The following is a 26,720-nucleotide window of genomic DNA, read 5'->3' as shown; positions in this document are numbered from 1 at the left end:
GAAAAGAAACAAATCACCTTTTAAAGCTTCCACTGCCCATTGGCAGGATTCATCTGACAAGTGTCTTTTTAGGGAGAATGTGTGTATGCACATAGTAAGTGGTGTGTGCCTGTATGCCAGTGCATGCATATATACATGGGTCTCTGTGTGTGTGCTTGTTCATGTGTGCACTTCAGTCTGTGCATTTATAAGAGTGTCTGCACAACTAACATTGGTGAAATCCATATGCAAAATAATTGTTGTTACTGAATCTGTGAAGTACCAGAAGAGTAGTCAAGCAAAACTTAACAACAAATGTGTACAGTAAGTATGTAATTAAGTATTGACCCAGATGTAGCATGAGGGCACATGTACTATAATGTATTAAAAATCTGTTATTGCTTTCATACAATCAGCAGGATAACCTGTTGAACAGAGTGACTGCCTTTAAACTGATGCCTCCATGTCATTATCATCACTGTGTACCTGGCGAAGCCGACTCCTCTGCTGACCCCATTGGCATCCCTCAGTATCCTCGTGGAGATGACGTGACCTAGGGGCTTCAGCATGTTCTCCAGCTCCTGCTCATCCATAGACACCGGCAGGTTGGAGATGTACAGGTTGGTGGGGTCCTGCTCCTGTTGCTGCAGGGCCAGGAGACAGAAGAGCAGGGAGGGCGGGGACGGATAGAGGAGACAGCAGGAAAGGGATAGGAAAAAATAAGAAATAATGTATCACCAGCAGTCGTAGGAATTGTGAAATATGCATCAGCTCTGAGTCGTGAGCCATCACATAACACGTCACAATGCTGCCAACAGTGGAACCAAACTCTGGCTGAACTCACATGACGTTTGGCCTCATTGACGATCCCACATTAATATGCTCACATGCAATATGGATACATCAATAGTTTACTGTGCCTCTGGTTCTATGAGTGAAATTGTGAGTGTGTAGGCTACATTATGGATTTGTGCTAGTGGACAGTATTAGGAGTCTGACATCTTGTAACATCTTGCACACTGTAAATATTTACAATAGTTTTTACAATAGCCTTTTGGATATAAGTATTAAATTTAAAGTTCAAGAGAATGAGAGACAGAAACAGAGAATGAGAAGCTGTGTAGTGTGTATTGTACAACAGGATTTTCTCTGTAGTGCCCAGAGGCTGCTGCTAGCTAGGTGAAGCTGCACAGCTGGTGGTGGGTTGAGCCTGAGGTAGCAGAGGGCCCTGTGAGCTCTACAGTAGAACAGCTGGAAACAGCAGCCGAGCCCCACCAGTCAGTCAGTCAGTAAGTCACAGAGCCAGGCAGCCACCATGCAAGTCAACCAGCTATCCATCCATCTATGCTATAAGTCAGTCTCTAATGTGCAGTGTGTACATTAGAATGTTCTTTTCTTACATATCAAATTATATTCAATCCATCCTCCTACCCAGGTACTATCCAATCAGGCAGCCAGCCAGATTCTGATCTGTTACCAGTTCTCATTCATCACATGTTGTCTTTATCCAACATCCAAATGTTTCATCCAACAGCAGCCAGGACAGGTTAACACTAGCAAGAACAAAAGCAATTTACAAAAAGGCATCTATGCTGTGATCTGTGGCCAGCGTAATGTGATGAGTGAATGAATACTGCATTGATAAGATTTACATCCATTCACAGTTGTATACAACAGTAGAATCTGCATTGGTTTTCCCAGCACCCTCAGAGGATGATGTTAATCTTTAAATCTTTAAGATTTGGTGGCAGTATATTTTCAAGCCAGTCAATTGAATACACTCAGCTGACATTTGTTAATAGATATTGATCTTGTGGATAATTTTGAACGTATCTTATGAAGCTACCATTGTGAACACTTTAAATGTATGTGTTTAATGCGGTGAATCCAAAGTAAATTTCCTTCTCAGCCTGAATAACACCCTCTCTTATCAGAAAACTACATTGTAATCTAGTCCAGATCAATAATGTGAGTAGTGGAGGACCTTTGAAAGGACATGCCATGTAGAAAGGCAATAATCTGTGTGATGGTTAAGATTTATGTAACAAATAGGGAAGGGTTATGGGTATATTCTGAATAACTATAGCAATTTATAAAGACATGTTTATGTTTAGATATTAATGTTAAAGTTAGTCCATTAGTTCAGGAGTGGCTAAATTAGATTGCCCAAGTCAAATCTCATAAACCTTGTGAACTGGCATCAAGACAAGTGGCACAAGGACAAGTAGAAGAACTAACTGACTTTCCCCCAAAGACAATTAATACATTATGCACACAGCTACAATTTAGAATAATACAGTTTTCTTTCCTAACGCAAAAAGAGCCATGTAATCTGTTAATAGCACTACTTTGAATTCAGTTGATTTGGCTTCAAATAAATGCCTCAAAAAGAAGAGCAATGTGAATCTTTTTCAGTGATCTATTTCAGACACATATATGCAGTACTGTAAACAGCAACTTCAATACAGAAGTCTGTCTTCTTCTCAGTCGGGGAGATACTTCAGTTGCAGCCTGCATGTAAACACTGTCTTTGAGAATCTTTACAGTCTCTCACTCTGTCTTGTTTTGCTTTCTGTTGATGGCGGAGGAAAAGGTTAAGAAGGAGGAAGTCTCCCCCCCCCCCATTAATTAGCTGTCTTATCGGACAGGACGTTTGATCTTGATTAAAGCATTTGGGTGAAAGCCGGTGCCCGATGTGAAAGCAGGAAAAGCCCAGCTCTTTCTCCTTTAACCAGCAACTCAATTGCCTAACTTTGGGGACAAGCTAAACTCCTCCTTCTTCTGCAGGTTTGTCACATTTACGGGCTTCAGAGCGAGTGAGAAAGGGCTCACAAGCGTTTGTACAACACAGGATTTGGCAGTGAATGAAGCTTAATTAAATCTGCCAGTAAAAATCTACTGTACACGTGTCACTCTCCTGCTAAGTCCCTTTGGTGTGTGTAGCTGTGCAGCTGTGCTTTCCTTTGAGTTTCGTTGGTTATGTGAGGCGATGTTTTTCAGGATTATGTCAAATAGGCTTCGTATTCCAATGCAGACAGGAGGTCTGGATCAAAGAGTTAACTGACTGACTCACTGGCTAAGCCAATGATACGAGAGTTTGTGTGTGTGTGTGTGTGTGTGTGTGTGTGTGTGAGAGAGAGAGAGTGGGGATGGGGCACGCTTTTGAATGAAAGCACTTTCTCCAATAAGCATGTGACGGCACACGCGGTGAAAGAGCCCGACAGAACGTGAAGCAGTAATTTGTGTGCATGGGCTAATAGCAGAGGGCTACGTTTGCTGGGGGATTATCACGGGGAGGCCTCGTCTACGCACCGTCGCCTCGCTAAGTTCCCTCTTTGATGACGTTCCGCACCACAAAGCCTTAAATACCCAGATGAGAAGGTTACGGGGACGAGTGGAAATGGAAGCATTTTGACGGGAGGTGAGATGGGCTGGCCCATTCCATGAGGAGATTTAATTTCCTTTAATGTCAACCTTCACACACACTCTGCTGTCAGGCTATGAATGAAGTGGTAATTGAGGTGTGTGTGCGTGTGTGTGTGTACCTGTGCATATATCCTATCTCGGAGTAATTATGTTCTCTCAAATATATTTATATACACTGTAATGCTGTGCATGTTTCCCAGAAGCGACTGCTTCTTGTGTGTGTGTTGGCAGGTGTGTCTGTCCCCTCGCCACTGACCAGTGTTGTAGAAGGCTAATGGAAAGGCTCCAGGCTGCGCTGGGCCTTTGATGAGCATAATTCCTTCACCTTGCCATGAGCAGGACAGGAGGAATCCAACTGTGTGTGTGACAGGAGTGGGGGTGGGGGGCGGCCAATGTGTCATTTCCTGCTGACGGATGGCCCCCTTGATAGAGCTGACAGCCCGATAGCTGTTATTTCATTTCGACACACTGCTCTGTTTACCTCACTGTAATTTCTGGGAACATTACCATGCTACAGGGGAGGGTGGGTATTAGTATAAAGAAAAAAAGAAGGCGAGGATAAGCAAAAAAAAAAAGAGAGAAAATAGGAGTTATAGATCATGGTGCAAGAGGTGAGAGTGATAAGGTAAGAAAGAGAAAGATGGAGAGAAAGACGGAGATGGAGGCAGCTGACATGACAGGTAGGTATCACATTAAAGGAAGCCCTTGTTGCCTTTTGACAACGCTTGAGGGAGAAGACACGTCAGATGTTACAAGTCTTGCGTTCCGCCGATGGGGCTCTCAGGGCTGTATCCATTTAACTGATAAAAGTTAGACAGATAGATATGTGTCTTGACTGGGGGCACTGCATCTAACGCCATGGTGAGACTTGGAGCTGCCCGCACGCTCCTGCCAACACTCCTCCTCCTTTACCCCATTCTCTCTCTATTTCCCCGCTTTTCACACTACTGACATCTTAATGGACTCTCTTTCTCCAACTCTTCTTTTTGTCAACACTTTAATTTCTTACTCACTTCCGCACCCTACCGCTGTCTCTTTTCCACTCCTCCTACTACTTCTCTTATGTTTTTCATGTTTTTTCCTGCTTGTCCTTACCACCAACTATGGTCATCTCCCATCCCTTCCACCCTTTAGCCTTGCTTCTTTCTCCTCTCCTCCTCTTCTCTATCCATTCAGCTTACTCAAGAGATTAGAGTTATAGGTGTAATTGGCTCTACAGGGCTTCTCAGCTGCTCCTCTAAGCATCAGTACACACTCGATGAGGGTGTGTGCATGTGTATGAGTGTATAAGCCAATCCTTGGTTTGACACCACAGTATTTACTTCCCTCAGGTATGCCACTCTTGCTTGTTGTGTGACTAACCAGCAGCTTGAAGGAGCACAATTAAAGCAAAAGACAATGGGGTTCCGTGTTGTCTGTTTGGAGAAAACTGCAAGGAAGCAGTAGTTGCTGTGTTGCTGCTGCTGTGAGGGTGTCTTGCTGACAAGTTTGCAGATGCCAGAGGGAGCGTTCCTGTGCTCCTTGTATATAGGTTGAGGAGCTGCACTCAGATCTTGCTGTGGGAGCCTGAGTCTGCAGAATGCATTCAAAAGACAAGCAGGCCAACCAAGTGGAGGGAAAGAGTAGGAGGAAGTGGGATCGGGGAGTTGGAGAGGGGAGAAGCATATGAGCGCATCAACTCACTTCAAAAGCTTGAGTTTAATTTGTGAGGAGCCAGAAAATGTGGAGACACAAAGGTAGCACTACAAAGGAGCCATCATTCTGTCAGCCGGCTAGTCAGCTGGTCAGACAACAGCAGGCAAAGTCAGGCGGGCAGCTTACTGCCCTTTGATGAGCGCTTCCCAACATTTTCTGTTACCACTGATGAGCGGATGGCAGCATCACTCTGCTTTTCCCTTTGTAGAGGCTGTTGTCAAACACTTCTTCAACACTCTGCCATTCTGTCTGTTATCAAGCTGCTCTGTGACACTTGACTTCAAACCCCACCCGCATCCAAGACTTAACATTACAGTGTGTCCACATCACAACCTGTCTCTGTCCACTGCAGCCGTAAACAGGAGATACGCACAACACAGCTGTTAGCAGAGCAAAGCTGCAGGAGACTTGAAAAAGTCAGGTTCAAAATATTTTTTCTACAGTGGCTACATGTGTTCAGCAAAGTCAGATTCTACAGACAGATGGGGGCAACTTATTAGCTTGACCTCTCTTTCCTGTTCTTAATCCAACATATGCACAAATGTCTCCGACCTAAACACTCTCAGTCACAGAACAGCATGTTACGGAGCCAAAGAAAGAAGGCGAGAGCGCAAGCTGGTAATGTGTAAGGCCCTTCTCCTGCTCACCGGGGGACTGACAAAATCCACATTCCTGATTCAAACCTTCTGTTGGAAACAAAGGGCTGTGAGGCGGAGGATCTGTGCCATCATCCAGGGCAGCCATTTTCAATCCAATTACCATATTACATCTGAACAAACAGCCTAAAACACCTGTCACTTAAACATGCCTTTAATAGAGTTGTTGGGTAAATGGGTGTTGGCAGGGGTTTCAGATAAAGAATGCAAATGTACCATACAGTGAAGAGCTTAAGGAACTGAATTAAGCCACATTTTTCTATATTATTATTATTATTAGTTATAGACATTACCTTTCTACTAATTAAAAATTTGAATAACTTTTTGTGGGTGGCATTGCTATAATCACCTTGGCATATACACATGTACGTTTGAGAGTGATTAGAGAAAGCTACAGTTATGTGTCTATTAAAATGTGTCTAATTTGTTGTATGTTACATCACACCTTATGTTTTTTGTGTGGTTTATTTTTTATTGTGTTTTGAGGCATGTAAATGTGAGCAGTAGCATGATGTGAATTACTTGTCTATACCAGTGGTCACTAATAGGCGGACCGCGGTCCGGATCCGGACCCAGCCGCTGTCCTCTCCGGACCACCGACCTACAGCCGATTTATTATTGAGACATACTACCCGACATACTCGTGACAGAGCGTTTATATTTTAACCCACACAGCTTTTCTAGCATTTACTGTAATGGTTTAACGGTCCAGGAAACTCACAGACCAATCGCATGTGCTTCAATGTCTCATGTGACGCTGCTCAGCCAATCAAATCTGTGCATTCCGATGCTTGCAAGTCGAGTCCACGAGAGATTCACCAGAGACGTTTTGGAAACACACACACACACTGAGGAGATGAAAGGGAAAAGCGATTTCACATGACTTTTAATCAAGAATGTACAGATTTTTACATGTACATTCCTCCCACGGGCAGTTCAAAACCAGAATCTCTCATAGATCTCCCATCCTAGCTGGCAGGACAAACTAGAGCTCACGTTTCTCACTGAACAAGAGAAAGTAGAAAAGTGGTAGCTCTGTAAGAGGGAATGAAAGAGAAGAGGAGGCATTACAGCTGTTCATTTGTTATGATGTGTTGAGTGTTTATTATAAAATTGGTTAAGACTACACTTCATCACTTCAAGCTACACTTTTTATTAAATTTTTTCTAAAAAATTAGGCACTTTATTTTAGTTTACTTAAATTTAGAATTTATTATTAGAGTAGTTATTATTTATTATCCCTCTAGTTTGATGTGAAAACTGACTGAAATATTATTTGATTTGACAGTCTGTTGTTGACTAAAAACATATGTTGATACAACTATACGTTACGGTACTGAATGTTAACGTAAGTTAGTCGTTTTGATGTTCCGGACCTTTGCTTTGGGAAATTTTCTGTAACTGACCTCTTTGAATTCTAATTGAATACCCCTGGTCTATACTATAGCAGAAGAAGCAGAAAAGTGCACAGAAAGTGTCTTCAAATACTTTGCCCCCACCCCCATTCCCCGTCTTTGTCACATCTCTTATTTGAAATGCCAGGTGTTCTACCTCTTCCTATCTAGCCAATTTTTACATTTCTGGCATTGCCATTCGGTTTTTCTAATAACAGGTGAGTGGAAACTAGGGATGTGTTTTGGGATATTTTTCTTTCCCAAAGAAACACCAGTCCTTCCTTTTGCCCAAATTTAAAATCTGTATACTTCACTGCATGAAACTCACTTGAATCATTTTGATGCAAGTTAACATGGGGCCAGGTATGCTGTGGCACTAAACACAGAGTTGGCGGCCTGCTGGATGAAAGAACATAGTGGTGATTGTGGAAACACTGGATTTTATAATCAAATTGACACAGAAACTGTATTAAATGTACCTCATTGTATAGTTCTTGTATAGAGTGTCTGTTGTACACATGCCCTTGGCCAAAAGAATCTGTATGTGCCAAAAATGATTACCTCTCCTGTATATTGATATATTATTGACACAGTCTGCTGTCCTGATCTGTCATCATGTAGTAGCTGCAACAATATTATCCATTCACCAACAGATGGTTGGGTATGCTTATTAATCAACCTCTTGATATCATTTTCACACCTAAAAAGTAATTTAAAGTTTGTCACAGGGCACAACGTGTTTTAAAGTAAGATACAAAAGATAAAAAGAGCCGAATATATGGCTTATGAGCAAAACGATTAGAGGCTCACCTTGCTCATGCAGTGTTCCATTTAGTTGAAATACAATGTTACCTGATTAAATAAAAATCGCACAAATTACCATACGTTGCTGCAGAGCACAGCTTAATACATCACATTATGCAGCTACAGAATTTTTCCCATGAGTGCAATCCAAGCCAATGACAACTAAGTGTGTCCTATCAGCCCAGAGGCACTAAGGTGTTTAGTTTGGTTTTAAGATCTACACTCATTCTCTCACGTAATTACACACACCACTCCTGCACAGTACTGCATCTCAGAAACTCACAGCCATGCATACACATATATGTGACAGTACACACAAACACGCTCACATTGTCAATCTTTGTCCCATTAATGCTTATAGAAAATGGCTTTCTAGCTACTCTGTATTATGCTGAGATGATAGATGCTGTGTAAGGAACAAAAGTGGGTGATACATTATTGAGCCTTTGAGTATGCTAACACAGCGGTGGGGCTTTGTTTTACTAACTCTCTCAGCTTGGCCTATTCTCTGCTGGCGTAACTGGTAAAATATTCATCCAGCATAAGGCACAGTGAGTGCTATGGCACAAAACAGGCTTTGGGAATGTTCTTCCATGTGCCATTCAACTGTACTGTTGCATGTAAATTTAAGCAAAGGTACAGGGAGAATTACAGAGAACACTTGATATGAATTTTGATTATGGTGTAACATCTGAAATATATTTTCTGTTACAAACTGAGTGGCAGTCAAACACCTTCACACATTGAATAAGTGTAATTCTGATGTTGATCTATTTTCTTTTGTCAACAAATCCCACGAAAACATCAAAACCAATAACGTGTTAGTTTCTCTCTCAATACTTCCCTGCCCTGTCTTCGGCACTCAGCCCCAAGCCTATTCAAACCATCCATCCATCCCGTACAGGGTCGCGGGGGACTGGAGCCAATCCAAGCTGACATCGGGCGAAAGGCGTGGTACACCCTGGACAGGTCGCCAGTCCATCGCAGGGCTTCAAAAATTTCATAAATATATAATAATGTATCAAAATGTAAAGTCAAAAAGGTCAAGGAATTTGCTCAAACAGGAGGGCACTGTGATTTTTAGCACATGTTACTTATAGGAGCAAGTAGTTCCTTGTTTGAGGACTATTTTCAGCTGCGGATTAATACACATTTGGTGCTGTGGTGAGTTTTTACAGCACCAGAATGGTAAATGTGATTGACTCAAAATGAACTGAAGTGCCCATGTTCATCATAATGAGGGATAATGTCACCGTTGTGCTCATTGATGTGTTTTTTTTGTAACAACAATAGAGGTGTTTAGCAGAGTAAAAAGCTACATTAGACTTTGGCTACACACTCAACATGATCGTTAGTTTTAGTATTTGTGAGGGATTTGTTGATAAGAAAAATATATATTTTTGCTAGCCTTGTACTCATCCATTTACAAACATCCAAGAAGTATCATCTACCATATCAAGTGTAAATTCCCCTCTTTTACAGATGTGTGATGGAGGGATCACACCGTCACTTTGCAAAACAGACATAACACCACTAAATTATGTCTGCCATCAATGTCATGGCTCATACATTTTGATGCCGGGTTAATGTGAATTTAAATGGGTCGATATGCGCTTCGCCCGCTTAATCACGACCCCCTGATTTGATTTTGTATCTCCCTCGGTGAGCTAATATTCCAGAGATTAAAATTTCATGTGGAGCTCATATCAAAAATTCATTATTAACATGGAATATGGGCACAGTCGCCTTACCCCTGTGCTCCAGCAAAAGGAGACAAAACTCATGGATGCATAGTATAAGAGGGCAAGCACACATGCATGCAAAGATACTCTTTGCTACATGTCCCTGAGGACTTCAAGACAAATTCATCTTGCCTTTGTAGAAATATTGAGGAATTTCCTTATAAGCTGTGGTTATGTCCTCTGTTGTGCTCCCTCAGCTCAGAAGGAGACAACATTCACAAATGTCTTCCAGGTTTCATAATACATTTTCATCACCGTAACCTTCGTATTTTTCCATTACGGTGTTTGCAACAACAGCTCATTGTGTTGTCGCCAGGGTAAATGCATTTTCCCGCCTTATGCATCATTCATGATATAATTTCTGAGATTGAAATTCTTCCTGGCTGATATCATGTGGAGGCGGAGAGTGCTGGTGTGCTGGTTTTGGTTTTGGAGAGAGGGGTGGGGGTGGGGTTAAAAGAAAATGATGGCGAGCTGTTTGATCCCCACTACTGACCAACATAAGGACCTCTGTGGGCTGATGCAGGAAACCCACTGTATCTGTAAATTATGGGCGACTTCTTACTCGTTACAAGAGCTCTCCCTCTTTTCTCTCCTGCCTCTTTTGTCAGTTTGTCTGTGAACAACATAGGATACCTTTTCAAATGTTCACTTTTAAACTGCTCTTTTTCAAATCACTCTTACAATAGTTCACTTATTTCCTTCAATTTAGGTAGCCCACGTAGAACACAATTATTTACTTTGGGCAGAGATGAGATAGAATAATAAGATGAACATGACTTTGATTTTTGGTGAAGTAGGCTTTCACCAGTCACCCAAGAAACATAATTTAATTTCATAGAGAGCTAGTGGGACTCCAACATTGCAGTGGCATTCTGTGTGCTTAGTTCCACGGTGGAAATACATGCTTTAAAAAGAACAATGTGCTAGGCTAATTATGTTTGGCATAGTGATTTATTTGATTTACCAAGAGGCAATGTGCAGAAACTTTTATACACTGTTTGCCTTCCTGCTGGTGAACACGCATTTTGATTTTCTATGATGCACTTAACGCCTAGCAATGTCACTTATGTTAGGCCTTCACAACTACTGTATGTGGAGGAGTGGTAATTTTGATTCTTGAACTATAAAGTGAAATGCCTGAGTACCTAATTCAACTACTCAAAATAGTTCCACAAACAAAAAAATGGACAGTTGAACAAAGAGCTATGGTGTTTAATTTTGTTTTGTTCTTTGCTAGGAACTGTGACATCCAAAGTGGTACATCACTGGTTCCTGGTCTGTTTTATTATAGTCATTGGAGCTGAACACTCTTGTGAACTGGAACTTGAAAATGCTATACACCCTATATGTGGCCGAAGTCAGTGGTTTCCAACCAGGGGTTTGTGTACCACAGGGGATAGGTCTGGAGTTGCCAGGGGGTACTGTATGTGCAAAAGATTGCAGATAGGCTCAGCTAATTTTAGAAAACAGACTATAATTTGGAAAAACCAAACAATACATATCCACATATTTGTATTTAGGTTGAAAATACAGACACAATTACGGTCACAATAACTGAAATAATGAAAAGTAAGCTAGAAAAGTCCAATGGTTGGTCATTCCGAGTCGTAGTTATACAAACACAAAATGAACCAAATCTACTGATAAAAGAAAGAGACTAAACATTACCAGTTGCAAGATAACTATGTTTTTTATGGCTTTACATGAATCAGGAATCTACCACATCCACTGTGCTTTGCTCTGCGGTAAAAACTAAAAAAAAACATTCCTTGACGCAATGTAAAGGTCACCATGTGTGGGTACCGGACAAAAAAAAAAGATTGGGACCACTCTTCTAAGTTCCCAAGATGCACTTAAAAACTCACACTAAAAAGCCCATGTGTCTCCAACATGCTCTCTTCTCCACTTCAGAGAGGCTGCCTCATTCTATGCATACTGTTCTCAGAGCTTTACCACATACGATCCTCAGAGCTGCCCTCGACGGGTTTCACCGCATCGTAAAATTGTCATGCATGTTAACTCCACAGTGCATGGGTCAAATGAGCCGTGGCAGTGGATGTTAAGTGACTTCAAACGGCAGCATCCATATGCCCATCCCTCTGTCTGTCTCCCCAGCACATGTATGTGTGAAGAATATGTTACCCAGACAGGCTGGGTCAGAGGATCAAAGTTTACAGGAAGCAAAAGTCACATGTGTGCACTTCAGCGTGCGTCAAAGACTTTCTCACATGCTCAAAATACTCAGAAATATGCAAACAATTGCACACAATACCACAGAATTGCAGCTCTCAATATCAATCTAGTTTAAGAAGCGGACACATTCAGTATGTTGACAAGTCTGATTCAGTGTTAAGATGACAGGCAGAATGTGTGAGCCTTTCAGCAGACTGGTACAGCATCATCAGAAACCGAGAGAGTGACAATCTCTTTGTTTCCCTCCACACTCCATCACCTGCTCTCCAAATGGAGGCACAATGCAATTTTCACTTATGAATCTACTGCAAAGCAAATAGCATACACTGTTTGTCTGCTCCACAAACACACCCTGAATAACTACCCTGGGTCATGGACTCATTTGTTATTCCTTAATGTGCCACAACTCACCGGGGAACACTAAGACTGCCACGTGAAACTACACTGCGATGTGAGCATCATATGTCTAACTGCAAGCAGAAATACCTTGCCTTAGCTCTGCCACATCTGTGCAGAGAAATGACAACACAGTGGAGGCGAGAGTCGCAGAAATATTGAAATATATATTAAAGAATTATTTCTCAATGGAAAACAGCAACAACAAAAGTAATAAAAAAGCAATAATGGAAGTGTTGTGCGGGGAAAGCCACTCAGAACAAATCAACATTTATGTGACATCAGTCAGGTTCAGTGGTGGAACCGATGCAATGATTTTCAATTACAAAACAGTGATGTGGCATATTAGTTCCCTTTCCCTCACAAAACACGGGTTATTGAGAGCTGCCATCAAACAGGTTTTGATTTTAAATAAATATACAGTGATAAAAACAATACAAACAAACACATTTATAATGTAATAAGCGGATTCATTCCTCATTTTAATACTTTTTCCAAAATCAACATTGTTTTCTTTTAGATAGAAACATTCTCATTAATCTCCCTTTCTGCCTAATGTTGTATGTTTAATCGTTGAATATATTTCTTTAGAAACAATGCAATATGTTGTCCTAAAGTCCTTTTGACAGAGGGATCATTAAAACTGGACTCAATGGGTTTAACATAACAATCCGAACTACATAATTATAATACATTTACATGCAACAAAGTACTATTTATAGCATTTCAGTCCGTAAGTTTACAATGAGAACTCATCAAATGAGGTTTAACCATGATTGAGTCAAATGAATGCACATATTATTGAAGAATGAAAGCAAATGTGACAGTGTTGACAAACCATCACATAATTACACATGATCCATGTTGTCTACAAAGCAGCCCCTTTTGTTTCCCCTCTGTTGAGAGATGCCTCTGGGCCATAGTTAATATGCATACAGTTAAATCTGCACTTCAATATATACTGTAAATTTCCATTATGATGCAGTGGTTGTGACACAATGCGGTTGTGACAGAATTTTTATCAATAATAGATGTCTAAATTAGCAGAAAGTCAGTCACAGTCACTTTAACCTTCAAGTATTAACATGTAGAAAATGTGAGACCGCTCAGTTATTGCTGTTAATGTGGCATCTATGTATTCCAGCTTTGATTCCTTTTATGTGGTATATGGAATGTAATTATGCTAATGCTAATCCTGATTATTTAGTAAATAGATAATAGTGGATATTGTCTGAAATTCAATATTTTATGCATGCCTTTTCTGGTTGTGCTGCTTAGATTTTATTTCATAATTACATTTCAAATAAAAATGCATGTACTCTATACTATAAGGTCATATTAACAAAAATTCCTTGTGGGACGTGTTGTCTCAGGCTTAAAGATCAGTGAAGGGAAATGCCTGTTAGCCATACAGCTGCAACTCTCAAAACCCCATGTTGGCGATAAAAGCTTAATTGTGCCCAACCTGCAACCATTACTACAAAAAAAAATAAATAAATAAACATCTTTGTGTTAATTTCCCGCTGCAAAGTGATTCTGTTGACCCATCAAAAACAGTACAGTTTCCAGACCCAAACCCAATCTCCTCTGTGTGTATTTCAGTGAGCGTCATTAGCAGTAGATGACCTATATAAAGGGGACGGCTACTTCTTACAGTCTAATTCTCACCCTAAATGGCCTGGATGAGGGGTGGTTCAGAGCGAGATAATGTGTTTGTTAAAGAGACTAATGATACAGTGGAAGCAAAACAACCCACCCTGGGTGTCCCACAGAGTTCAACGACTTTGTCACTATCATTGTATGAAAACTTGAAAAACTCTCCTTATGTGCTTCCTTTTTCTGTAGAGAGAGGGATGGACACAATGGAGGGCGGAAGAGAGAGAAACAGAGGAAAAAAAGAGCAGCCTGCTCTTTCGCCTAGAAGCCGGTAGAAGCCACAAAGGGAGGAGGTATAAGAGAGGAATGCAGAAAGGGAAGGGGGGGGGGGGGGGGGGGGGGGGGGGGCTGAGGAAGGTACTAATAAAAATGCAGTGAAAACAATAACATCTACACTAGCGCTATTATTGATGCTCAGGTGGAGTTTGGATGGGGTAAATAAGCCTGTGCAGTGGTGACACAATGCTGTCACTTAATTAGTGACTATAGTTGAAAAAAAACTCTGATATGCTATGTGAATGTGCAAAGCCATGCTGTCTGGTATGAGTACGCACTGAATTTGCAAAGGTGGAAGGTTTGCACTCTTGAATAGAAGAGGCTCCTGATATGCAATATAATGAATTTACAGCATCGCATGGACAAAAGGTGACAAAATGTGACGGACAAAAGAAAGCGTCAGTTACAGGACTATCGTCACACATCTTGAAAGCTTTTTTTGCACCAGGACATTCTCTCCTTGTTTTTCTCTGATATACCGGCTTTTAACCATGCATTCATGTGTGCATGATGTCTACCCTGCAAATCCTGTGTTCCTTCAGAGCTTTGGTTGTGCTTATCCTCTGAGATTAAAGCTGTGCGTACGCAACGATAGAGAAACTAGCAAGAGACCGCCAGATTTTGAAAGTATCCAACAGGGCAGAGTGCACGCAGTTAGGCAGGTACGCACGTAGAGAGACACGTAGGCTAGCCAATCATTTTATTCGGACCAAATGAAATGATTGGCCGTGCTTACTACACCCCTGCAACAGACAATTTTTGTGTCAGAGCATTTGATTTGTTGACTGTGATCAGGATGTAAAGAGAAATTCAAATATAACAAAAAATGCTTCTAAACTAAATTGCTTATCCTAACTTTAATGCTGCTTGTCCTCAAGACATAATTAAGATCCATGAACAGAGGAGGCAGGATGTAAAGTAAAGTCAGCACCTGACTGAATGGACAGCATTAACAACAGAGGAAAGGTGTAAGAAACTAATCTACAAAGGTGCAATTTTTCCTGCTGTGATCTCAAAATTGACAATATAGTAATGTCCTCAAGTGCGGTGTTTAGTCACGTTAATGTGCAGAATCCTAATTTCTTAAGGACGATATTCTGGTGTGGGCCAGGGATGCTTGGCCCTGATCTGCCGCCCAGTGGTTATACTTTTAAATCATCCAGGTACACAGGCAAGTATGTGAACAATACCACGCATGTCACAGCTGCTTGTGAGGTATATGCTTTTAAAAAAAATCAAATATGTTAGAAGCCTGTCGCTCTGCGCAGCCTCATATGCAAGGGCACGGGAAGGGGGGTGCGGAGGATGCTGCAGCACCCCCTATTGACAGGGAGGAACACAGTGTGCAAATTACATGTGCAGACTGCATAATGGACACCATTGTTACTATATGACAACATAAAACACAGCAGGTTTGTGCTGAATGTAGAGGATGCAGCCTAATAATGTGACGTCAGCCGCTGTTCGCACTGTTATGTCACAATTGTAGTAACTACATCGGTGTGATGTGCGGATTGGCTCTGACAATATCTGAATAATCATGTACGCACAAATCATCCTACGGCCCCCAACCTAACTAATTATCTTCTCAGATTTATCCCACCTCTACCTGTCCTATTAACTTTCCAGGTGATTTCTTTTGTCGTTGATGTATGAGTGTTTTCTTTATCGGTTTAACCTACCTTAAAGATTTGAGTGGCTGCCGTCAGTCATTTTAAACGTTTGTGCCCCATGCGTAAATGTGCACAGCGTCTCTTTTAATGGGCAGACGCTTCACCCTATTTCACCCACCCGGAAAGTCACAAAATGTTTTGCCCAATGCTCTGCCCGCAAACAGCAGTGCTCTCAGTTATTGCATGCATAAGGTTTTCATGTGCTTCATGTGTTTCCCCAGGTGTGGACACTGAGCGTGGAACAGTTTTTCAAGTTCAAAGTTCAAATCAGCTGCGCCTGCATGCCGTTCATTTAAGTTGATCGTGTTATCAATGTTTTTTATTCGAATGATTCAATTTATACATACATTCATATAATTACGGAGGTATGGACCTTGGTGACCTCATACAACCATAACCACTCTGTGTTTAAGGAACGTGTGTCAGTGTGTGCCCACACACAGTCGTGTCATGCACTCAGTGTTGGGCAAGTCGGTCAGGAAGAACTGACAGCAGCCTCTCTGACCATGAAAGTAATTCGTTAAAGCACAAACACATGGCCTATAAAAATATTTACGCATGATCAATCAGGGGAGCTACCGTTATGTTAAGAGGAGTCGAGCTCCCCCCGTAGTTTGCTCTCTGCCTTCAATCTCGACCATCAGATTTCCGCAACAGGAAATAACGTTACTCTTTACTCATGGATTTGTTTTCTGGTGCCGAAATGTTTCTAGGTGTATAAAAAAATCACTTCGGGTTGAAAATGAGTTGTAATGTGAGTTACTGAGATTGTAAAGGGTGTAGGCCTAATATTACCGATTTATTTTTAGTAATACCTTATATAACTGCATTAAAGCAAAAAGCAATACATTACTGTAATTGCGTAACTTTTGTAAGCGCGCATTTCTACTCTGCAGCACCCCCAAGCAAAAATGTCTTCCCGCGCGCCTGCTCATATGTGCTACTTAACTGGTGATTTTACCACAATGCACATGAACTAGAAAAGCAGTGATTTCAGTTCAACTTTATTATCAGACTCGGGGTCCATTTGTGTGAGAGTGTAAACGGATGATAATAGGAGGCAGGACGAAAAGAAAGGATGAGAGATGGTTACTGGCTAATCAGGAGGCGGTGTCCCTGGTTTGTAAGCCAACAGCATAGAAGCGTCTAGACAGATGTCATGGGTCTTGGCAGCAGAGACAGGGACATCAATGTCCACATGACAGCATGACAGGAAGTGAACTCCAGACTGGAGAAAAGGACAAAGGGAAATGGATAGTAGGACGAACATCCTGCAAGATGGAAGAGGGTCACTTTAACCGGAGGTCACGATGGGTTGAGAGTGACAGGAGAGAGGAAAATCACATGCGAGATGACTTTGAATAAACATCATCTGATGTCAACACCTGCTTTATGACTCCAGATAATTAACTGTCACATGTCCTTGTAGGTTTTCACATTTCCATAATCATTTACCATTGCCATTCAAGAAGACATTATCATGGTCAGTGCCATTAAGCCGCGTTTCGACCAAAAGTACCGGGGACTTTTAAGTCCCTGGATCTCTTTTCAAGGAACTAAAAGGTTGCTTCAGCCCACTGTTGTGTGCGTTTCCACCGTGATCTAAAGAGCCAGCTAACCAGCTGATATAGGCTGTAGGCCTGTACGCCATACAAAGCGATGAACAGGCATTATTTGTAACCACTATCCATGAGCCAAATTTATAAATGAACATCAGATTTGATCAGAATATAATGAAAAACTATAGGCTATGCTTGACCATTAAAGCAGCTTTTTTTGTGTGGGGAGTATAATGTAGAGACACACACGATAAAGTTTGTTACACATTGAATAACAAAGATAAAGCCATTAAGTTCTTAAAATAACTCCAGCACAAAGAAAGCAACACAAAAATAAAATCGCAACAGTTTGTAAGGTTATTAAAACTTTTCCAGCTGACAAGAGCTGCAGATCAGCTGCAGGACTCACGTCTGTGCCGCCTGAGCGTCGGACGAACAGGATGTTTAACAAGCTTTATTACTTAATGTTGTAGTACTCGAGACTGGTCTTGGTCTTGAGACTAGTCATAAGACCACTTTTTGATGGTCTTGGTCTCGTCTCGGACTTGATCGCATTTGTACTTGGTTTGTCTCGGTCTCGGACATTGAGGACTTGGGATTTTATTCCAAGACCAATCAAGACTTTGGGAATATCAATAAATTGCTTTTGCATTCTCTGATTTATTTGTTAACTTCCTAACTTTCAATGGATGTAAAACATATTGCTTCAAATGCAACCAATGACACTAATAAAAAATGTGTTGTTCCTGTTAACAGCTGTCCCCTCTCCCCGCGATGGGTAAGCATGGAAATGGAGTGTTGCATAAAGATATTTACATTAATTTCAGCTCTTTTGTATGTGGGTGTTCTAATGGGAATGTGGATCTTTCAGATCAATTTGAGAAGTGCGTATGATCTCGTTGCACATTTTATTGTGGGGAACCGGTCTTGGTCTTGAATTGGTCTCGGCCTCCCTCAGTCTCGACTTGGTGTCAGCCCTTAAAAATCTTGGTCGTGTCTCGGTCTCGACTTGGTCTTGCCCTCCCTCGGTCTTGGTATCGACTTGGTCTCTGCCCTTAAAAGTCTTGGTCTTTGTCTCAGTCTCGATAAACTCTGGTCTTGGTCTTATCTTGGTCTCTGTTTGGGCGGTCTTGACTACAACACTATTATTACCTGCAGTAATCAGCTGTTCCGCTTGTTTTGGAGAAGAGGAGACCGACTTCAGCTCCGTGTAAAAACTTCCTGACTGATGAAAACTTAAAACAACCACTCTGGACCCAGTATTTAGACTAACTCTATCAGCTGTTCGCTGTAAACACACTGCTGCATGCTGGCTGCTGTTTCCGAGCAATATATTTAATACCGACGTATGATCTCAAGCGGACATCGGCGAGACTTGTGTGCTATTTGACGGTTGGTTGTGATTTATTGGTTTGTAAACAACAGTGGAAAAGAGAGGAGCAGTCGTAGAAAAACACCCGACATTCTCCTGTTAAAGCCAGTAGCCTCTACTCGCCCATTCTTGTTTCAATGTACAAAGAGGTTTTGTCTGTGACTTCAGAAAATCTGTTGGAATATACTAAAAACACAACACCAACACTCTAGGAAACAATGTTTAGGCCCATTTCACAAGACTGCACAATAAACACACCAATATAAAGTAGGAAACACTAGCCTACTCTATAAATCCTTCAACAAACTGTCTTGGCTCATCAGTGTGTTATCTGCACGGATTCTAATGAGCTCTTAATTTGAGTGTGTCTGCATCATTAAAAGGGCCCGCTGTTTGATGTCACAGCTGTCAAATAAGTCTTTCATCCCAACATGATGACAGCAAATGTGTGGCATTCGTATGTGCACTTGTACATGCATTTGCACATGTTAAGGGATTATTTTGCAACTTTATGTTTTTGTGCGACACACAAATGCACTTACTATAAAAGGGAGAGAAAAGCAAATGTAGTGAATGTCTTGGCTGATTCCATGCTGCTTGGTGTTTAGGCAATGAGTGGAAAGATTTGGATTGAGGAATAGAGGTGTAGGGCCAGACAGGCATCAGAAATGCTTACCAAAATACTTAACCATCCCAAACAGGTCTTTAAAAACAGGGCAGTTCAGCGCCCTGGCATCTCCTCCTTGGGTAGTCGGCTGTGTAGGCAAGCATGATGACCAGCAGCACTGGGAGCTTACTAGCCTATGAACGGTGTCATTCTTTGTAATGACATCAGAAATTTCTATGGGAGCCTGCAGGTGTCAAACGTGACTTCAGACAAGGAGGAGGGATTTGTTATAAAATGTCCTTTTACAAGACAAACCAAGGGGATTAGCGTTCATCACGTCATAGTGTGATTAACAACACCCATGTCCTTCCATTAGCCTGACCTTGTTAAGTGTGTGTTGTGTGATTACACGGTCTGCCACTATCATGTGTTTCCACCATTACTGACTACAGCGAGTGTTTGCTGAAATCTTCACAGCTGTTGCTGGGATGTTGTAAGCACTTTTTGTTGTTGGTTACTGTTGTTGTTGCCAGTGGAGTGACCTTAAGGCTGCCCGGCTACACTTGCTTTCCTGCTCTCTTAAGTGTGAAGGCTGGTCATGTTCTACTCACTTACTCTCTCTTGCTCTACGTCCCTCTCTCTCTCTCTCTCACTCATATCCCTGGCCGCTATAATTAGAGTAATTGGAATCAGATGATGCTGGCTTAATTGGAAAGGAATGCAGACGGGGCAACAGGGCTTTTCCGCACGGGAAAATCGGCTGGAAGAGAGTACACGAGACAGTAGGGAGGCATGGCAGAGGACGAGGTCTGCAGTCACGCATTTGGCCGCTCTGGGTTTAATGAAATTGGCAGGATTCTGTCGTAAACACACAAACAAATTACAAGGCCTGATGGGTCTGAATGCTATCGTATGTTGGCAATACTGGAGGTATGATGTCAGGTAAGGCAATACACGTGAACTAAGTTTGGCAAGACATTCAAATAACAGAAGGATTATTTATTTACAGTAATGAGTCAAAGTTGAAATTCAATCTCCTCATCTGGCGGTAGCTTGGGCTTTGGGTAGAGCAATGCACAGACATTTCATAGTGAGGCTTAGGGGGCCACAGGGTGATAACAATACATATTGCATGATGAAAGTTGGATACACACTTGCCAACAAAGAGCCAGAATATTAAAGGTTAGAATCCATCGGTAAGAGGGCAAGTTTCATTTAAACTGTGCCAGAAGCAAATTCTCCTTCCAAGTTGAAAGTGACTGTAAGAGAGAGCAAGAGAGAGAATGAGAGCAAGAGAGAGAGAGAGACAGAGATGTAGAGGAGGTGGCTAGGCTGGTTTCATTCTACTGAAAGTCACAGTTGAAAGTCAGCCTGATTGTTTGCTGTTTGTGCGCTGTGACCACTGATACGTGGGAAGAGTGTTAGATTCCCTCCAGGCACTGGCAGCCTAATGAAGAAACAAGACACACACCTGCTTGAAGAGCTGGGACTTCCTCATCAAACGCTGCAGTTGGCCTCCTTATCAAAAGGGGGCGGTGTTGCCTATAATGGGCGTGCTTTTTCAGAGTGAGAGTGTGTGTATGTGTTCTTTGTTTATCTAGTTAAAGAGCTGGAACTGCATGAAGTCAACAGAGGTTGATTTAATTATCCTGAAAATCCCGCTATCTCTGCACAACTCATTTTCTGCCACCAGAGTTTGCTCTACGTGTCTGGCGAGCCTGATAGAGAGGTTCGTTTGTCAGGTTCAAGCTCTCTATCTCCAGATACATCTCATTACTCTTAACATGGAGGAGCTAATCAGGGAAGGCTCGGAGAAAAGCATGCCCCGATCTCTCTGTCTCTCACACTCATTCTGTCTGTCCACGTGGGCTTGAAATGTGTGTATGCAGCTCTTTTGTTTTGCCTGCCGCTTGCTGCCGGACTGCTCAGAGCCTTTGTCTTCCTGCGATGCTCCCCAGATCTCAGTTCGTTACAGAGCGTAATTAGCGTGGCGCGAGCGGGCTCCCCAGCTGACACACAAAACTCATTAAATTCCACTAGCCTGCTTTTTGCTGGCACACACTCCTCGCCCCATATTAATCTTCCTTCCAACTTTAATTCTCTGAGAAAATGTTTATGGGGGAATAACTGCTTCTGCCCTTACATGCAATAACAGTGTGCCTGTTTATTGTGTTTTTTTTTCTTAAATTCAATGCTGTTTTGCAATGTTGTGATCCAAGGTCAGGTCTAATGAGTTTGGCTAATCAGATGCAAGGTGCCACAGTGCCTCCCTGATGAGTGCAGCAAGTTGAAGATGAGACCAGTGAACTTTCTCTCTGTCCCTCTCTCTGTCTTTGTCTATCTCTCTGCGTGCCTGCCTGCATCTCCAGACAATGACCAGACTCATTTCCAGACTCCCTCCCGCAGTCCCCCTCACTACTAACAGGACCACACAAACAAGGTCATTCAGACTGCTGTAAGAGGAAGATGTATCATTTACTGAGAGATGGATGACATGATGTCTCCGCAAAAAGCTTTTATTTTGACCAGAAGTATTACTGCAACCCTCCAGCTCTCTTTTCCCCTCCCCTCTAATTGAACAAGGAGGCAAAAGACAACTGCCACTTGAGCTGCAAAGGAAATTGCCTCTTCAGTATGGCGGAAAATACACAAACCATTGTTGAAAAATTGGTGTACTCATTCAACAACCTGGCCTAAGATGGCTTAGACAGACTGAGCAAACTGGAGATAGGCATTCTTGATAGCCTATCTTGCCAATGGTGCAAAGGGCAATAAACCTCCCCCATTACTTCCCATAAAGTTCCTATTTGGCACTAATATACTTCAGGTTCCCTTTAAAAGACAGCAATAAAGATGAGTTTAAAAGCATGTACTGTTCAGAGTGAAATATCTCAACAACTACTGGATGGATTGGTATGAAATTTTGTACAGACCATTCGTGATTACCAGGTAATGAATTCTCTTGACCCCCCTGAATTTTCCTCAAATGGCACGATGATGTTGAAATGTGTGGTTTTGTGGGAAATATGTCAAAAACCATTGGATAGATTGTCATGAAACTTTGAACAAACATTCATGTCCTCCTCAGGATGAATTGTAGGAACTTTGTGATCCCTTATTTTCTATCTAGGACCATCATCAGGTCAAAATGGTCAGGTCAAAATGTTTATTCCTTAGTCACTATTTTAGTGTCTATCATGGTTTTTCCACAGTATTGTTAAAATGCGCTAAAAATGTTAAAAAAGTACTGATACACAAGTTTTATATTAAAAACCACAAATAAAGTGAAAAACACTGTACACTTTTTGTTTGCATACATTAAAATAACATCCAATACTTTATTTTTACATAAAAAAATTAGTCTTCAGAAAACAGTGATAGTAATTGCAATGAGCCCAACAACTGACATATATACAGAGGAGTCTTGTATAGGACTTTACAGCATTGCTCCTGTTGGAACACTTTTACAACCAATTCGACCTCTGCTGGATCACTGTCACTGCTTCCCGCCATGCTTTCATTGACCCAAGAATGCGCGTCTGTGCCTGGGAGACTATTGCTATTGTTTGATGCAGTATTTGTCCTGAGTTTTTCATAGTGCGGTAATCAAAATTTTAATGATAATTAAAATCTGAAACAGTAATACTAACCGTGGAATTATCATTAAACCGTGGTTTATCATTAAACCAGTAACCATTTCATCCCTAGCTAGCATCGCTGTACACTCTTAGTCTTGTTAAAGTGTAAGCATGGACATAAAGGTGGGTAACAAAAACATTTTTATTTTTCTAAAGTTGCACATAAAATGTCACATTTTGTTATAGTAATAACTTATTAGATATACTGTACATATCTGCCCTTTGAAACATGTTGCACATACAGGTGATATTTTGGTCAGTAACAGTAAATAAAATCAAGTTTGACTTTCACTTTTTAGGACTACCCCAGACAATACTTTTTGATTGCAAAGTTAAAAGTAGACCCGGAGAGCCAGAGTAGTAGAGCACAGTCTCGTACGGTACAGTGTTGTGTGTGGTATGACTTTCAGGTCTACATCAGTGCTGTTGAGGTAGAAAGAGCAGTGATGTAGCCCAGCAGACTGACAGCTCCTGCAGAGCTCTTGGGCTAGACGAGTGTAGCCAGCGCTCCCGTGGGTCCAACACCTGCCAGATGCAGCAGGATGTGAGCGGGTGACAGCAGGGTATCCGAACCCCGTGTATCCTCCTCAGCCATCCCAGAAAGAAAAACCTCACCCAGGCTGGTGGAGAGACAGCTACCACTGGGACTTCCACATCGCTGCCTAGCATTAATTTAACCTACTTGACGGGTGACTGGCTGCATTAACTTGACATTTGCTTGTGCACGTCATGTCAACTGGCAGAGGATACCAGCAAATTAGCAGCACCATCGTGGTGTCACAGAGTTTATTATATATATATATATATATATATATATATATATACACACACACACACATACACACACACATACACCATATTATCTTTTCATTGCCTAGATGATGACTTTTTAATTAGCCATACAATTATCAGCACCATGAGCCGTGACCTTGAAAGGGTAGAGGCTGATAACAGAATTGAAAAATTAAGTAGAATTAAGTAGAACAGAATAGAGGAGCAGAAAGTAAACACTGCTTAACAATGTACTCAGAGGACAGCCTATAATAATCTAAATATATATCAACTGACATCAAAGCAAATATCTAAGAAAAAAAAAAAAGTCCAGACTCCAGGATGTGAACTTCCACAATTCCCATGACTCCTGTTCCCCAGTCAAGTCCATTCAGTCCCATTAGCAAACTGCAGCTTTTGCTAATGTCTAAAGCTATCCAGGCAGGTAGCAGTCATCAGTTATGGTAATGGTTTCACCCAACTCTTTCAAGCCACACAGGCCGTAATACTGTCTGAAGAGCGCGATTGCGGGGTACAACCCTCCAGGGACTCATTAGCGAGGATAGGAGCTATTTGAAGGAGGTAGGGTTTGGGAGAGTGCAGGGAGAAACAGTGATTTTTTTCTTATTACCGTTTCCCTGTCCCAAAAAAAAGTTAAAAAAAATACACAGGAGTGTGAAGCTGTGAGAAGGCAGACTGGGACAAACTGGTCGACTGTGCTTGTTGTGGACAGCAGTAGTTGGCAAAGATGCCAGTGAGCTGAAGTAGCACCATAAGACCCAGGAGGGAAGCCTGGATAGAAAGAATGTGATGCGTTGGCAGGGTGCAAAGAAGACATGGAGAGAGAGAAAGAGCTCAAAAGAGAGAGAAAGTGAGAGAGTGTGTGGGAGTGGGAAGGGGGGAAAGCCATAGGATGCCATCTCTTAGCTCAAACAGAAGCTCACAGCAAGATTCTGAGCAGGGTGCCATCACAGATGTGCTGGGACTGCACATGCTGACAAGTACATTAGACTTTGACTTCTGCTACGTCAATCGTATCCATGACGGCACTGAAACCATGACAGGGGGCTTCTGCCTGTCTAGATAGAACGAGGAAATCTTGAAATATCTTACCATTTTCAATTGGACCTCACTGGATTTGATAAGAAAGCTGTGAGAACACTGAAAAAGTGGACACGGATAGGTTTTTCCCTCACACGTAACACTCTGTTATGCACACACAAGCAGTAGGAACATGTTAAATTCACCATGGATCATGTAGTGCATAGAAAGAACATACCATAACCAGAGGCTCCCTACAATCCCCATTACAACATAGTGAACTTTTACCTCTTTTCAAACTGCCCATTTTGGAATACTGTTGAGCATGTGTCAAATATCTCGTAATATAATTCTGATATTGTTTTTGCCTTAGTTTGTGTCCCAATATTTCATCAGCTTTAATTGACCCAAATCCATACAAATGACTAAAAAGACATCCAAAAAATCCATTTTTCATTCCCATTTTGTCACATGCAAAGAAAAAAAAATCAGTAGAGTAGAAAGTGCCGTAGCGTGAGGTGTTCGTTAACTGGAAGATCTCTTCCTTTAAAAAGACCCCCAGCATTTACATTCCCCTAAACCCTTGCCTTTCATGCCAAGCCTGCTTTCAATATCAAAGCTCCTTTTGAGAGCCTCTGGTGGAATGATAACAGAGAGAAGGGGACTTTAGTGAAAATGTAAGATCTTGAAAAGAGGGAGAGATGAGGAGAAGAGAGACAGAGGGGGAGGGTGGGGGAAGGGAAGACAGCTTATCAATCGCCCCTTTAACTGACAAGTATTCTGAAGTGAGGTGGGTTTTATAAAATCTTTTTTTAAACATGCAGGGAAATGTGAACATGATGCCGAGAGCATGATAAAACATCATTAGGCATCCATGAAAGAGGCTCAGAGTTTTTGGTGACAATAGGATTCTTCTGTCAGATATGGTGAGGATTACACACAGTGGCAGGCTGAAATGACTTGTTATAGGTGGGCTATGCGATTCTAATCCAATACACATCTTCTCAAATTCAGCAAATCTGTCCTTATGGTCCGCTAGCTATCCACTGAGTGTGTGTGTGCTAAAAAATAAATAAATGTTTTTGTACACAGCACTGGCTCTGTAAATGGAAAACAAGAAAAGTGGCCAAACAAGACTATTCCAGCCATGATTTGTGTGTCATGTAATGTTAAATTACTTGCCCACGGACATTCTGCTTACTTTCTAGTTTGCCAACATATTTGTGATGCTAGCTATAGTAGCAGGAGAGTTGTGAGTATCGTTGTCTGGAGCTGGTGTGCTGGCTCTTAGCAAATGTTAGATACTTTCTGTGTGGTTGTTTGCTCTATATCATGGTATTTCTCATGGTATTGGAGTGGTGTACCTCACCTTAAAGGGAGAAGAACGCCTCGCTTTCTTTGTCCCTTGGATGACATGTGCATGCTTTTATGTGGCTGTGCATGTGTTTGAACATGAGTGCGTGCTGCTTTAAGTCTTGTGTCTTACAGGAATGTGTGCCAGCCGAGCGCACCTGGAAGCTGTTTGAGATAAACTGAGGCTGTTTGCGATTACTTCAGTGTAACATGCATGCCAGTCTATGAACACATGTATGCATTTTTGTGAGAGTGTGTATGTGAAACTGTGTGGTCTGAAATGTAATTTATATGTACACATGTTCAGGTATTAAAGTAGACGAATAAAGAATATAAAACAAGCCACATAACCTGATAAGGGCAGTAATTGCAGCTTGTAAATAAGGTAAAACACTGACAACATACCAATGAAGACTATTTCAGGGCCAGAGTAGTTGTGGATGTGGCCATGTTTACCGGCTACATTGATAAAAGAGAGTTTTGTTT

General features: G+C 41.7%; 1 protein-coding gene across 1 annotated transcript in view; it reads right to left on the bottom strand.

The window, feature by feature from the left end:
- Positions 1-26,720, bottom strand: part of LOC123979431 (RNA-binding motif, single-stranded-interacting protein 3-like) — a 101,484-nt gene that overhangs the window by 46,055 nt on the left and 28,709 nt on the right. Inside the window, exon 4 of the mRNA XM_046063345.1 lies at positions 466-623. Coding sequence (XP_045919301.1) covers positions 466-623 — 158 coding nt within the window. The remainder of the gene's footprint in view (positions 1-465; positions 624-26,720) is intronic.

Source organism: Micropterus dolomieu, linkage group LG11, assembly GCF_021292245.1.
Source record: "Micropterus dolomieu isolate WLL.071019.BEF.003 ecotype Adirondacks linkage group LG11, ASM2129224v1, whole genome shotgun sequence".
NCBI classification, from domain to species: domain Eukaryota; kingdom Metazoa; phylum Chordata; class Actinopteri; order Centrarchiformes; family Centrarchidae; genus Micropterus; species Micropterus dolomieu.
Note: the sequence above shows the minus strand (reverse complement) of the source record. Positions and strands in the feature narration are given on the sequence as shown.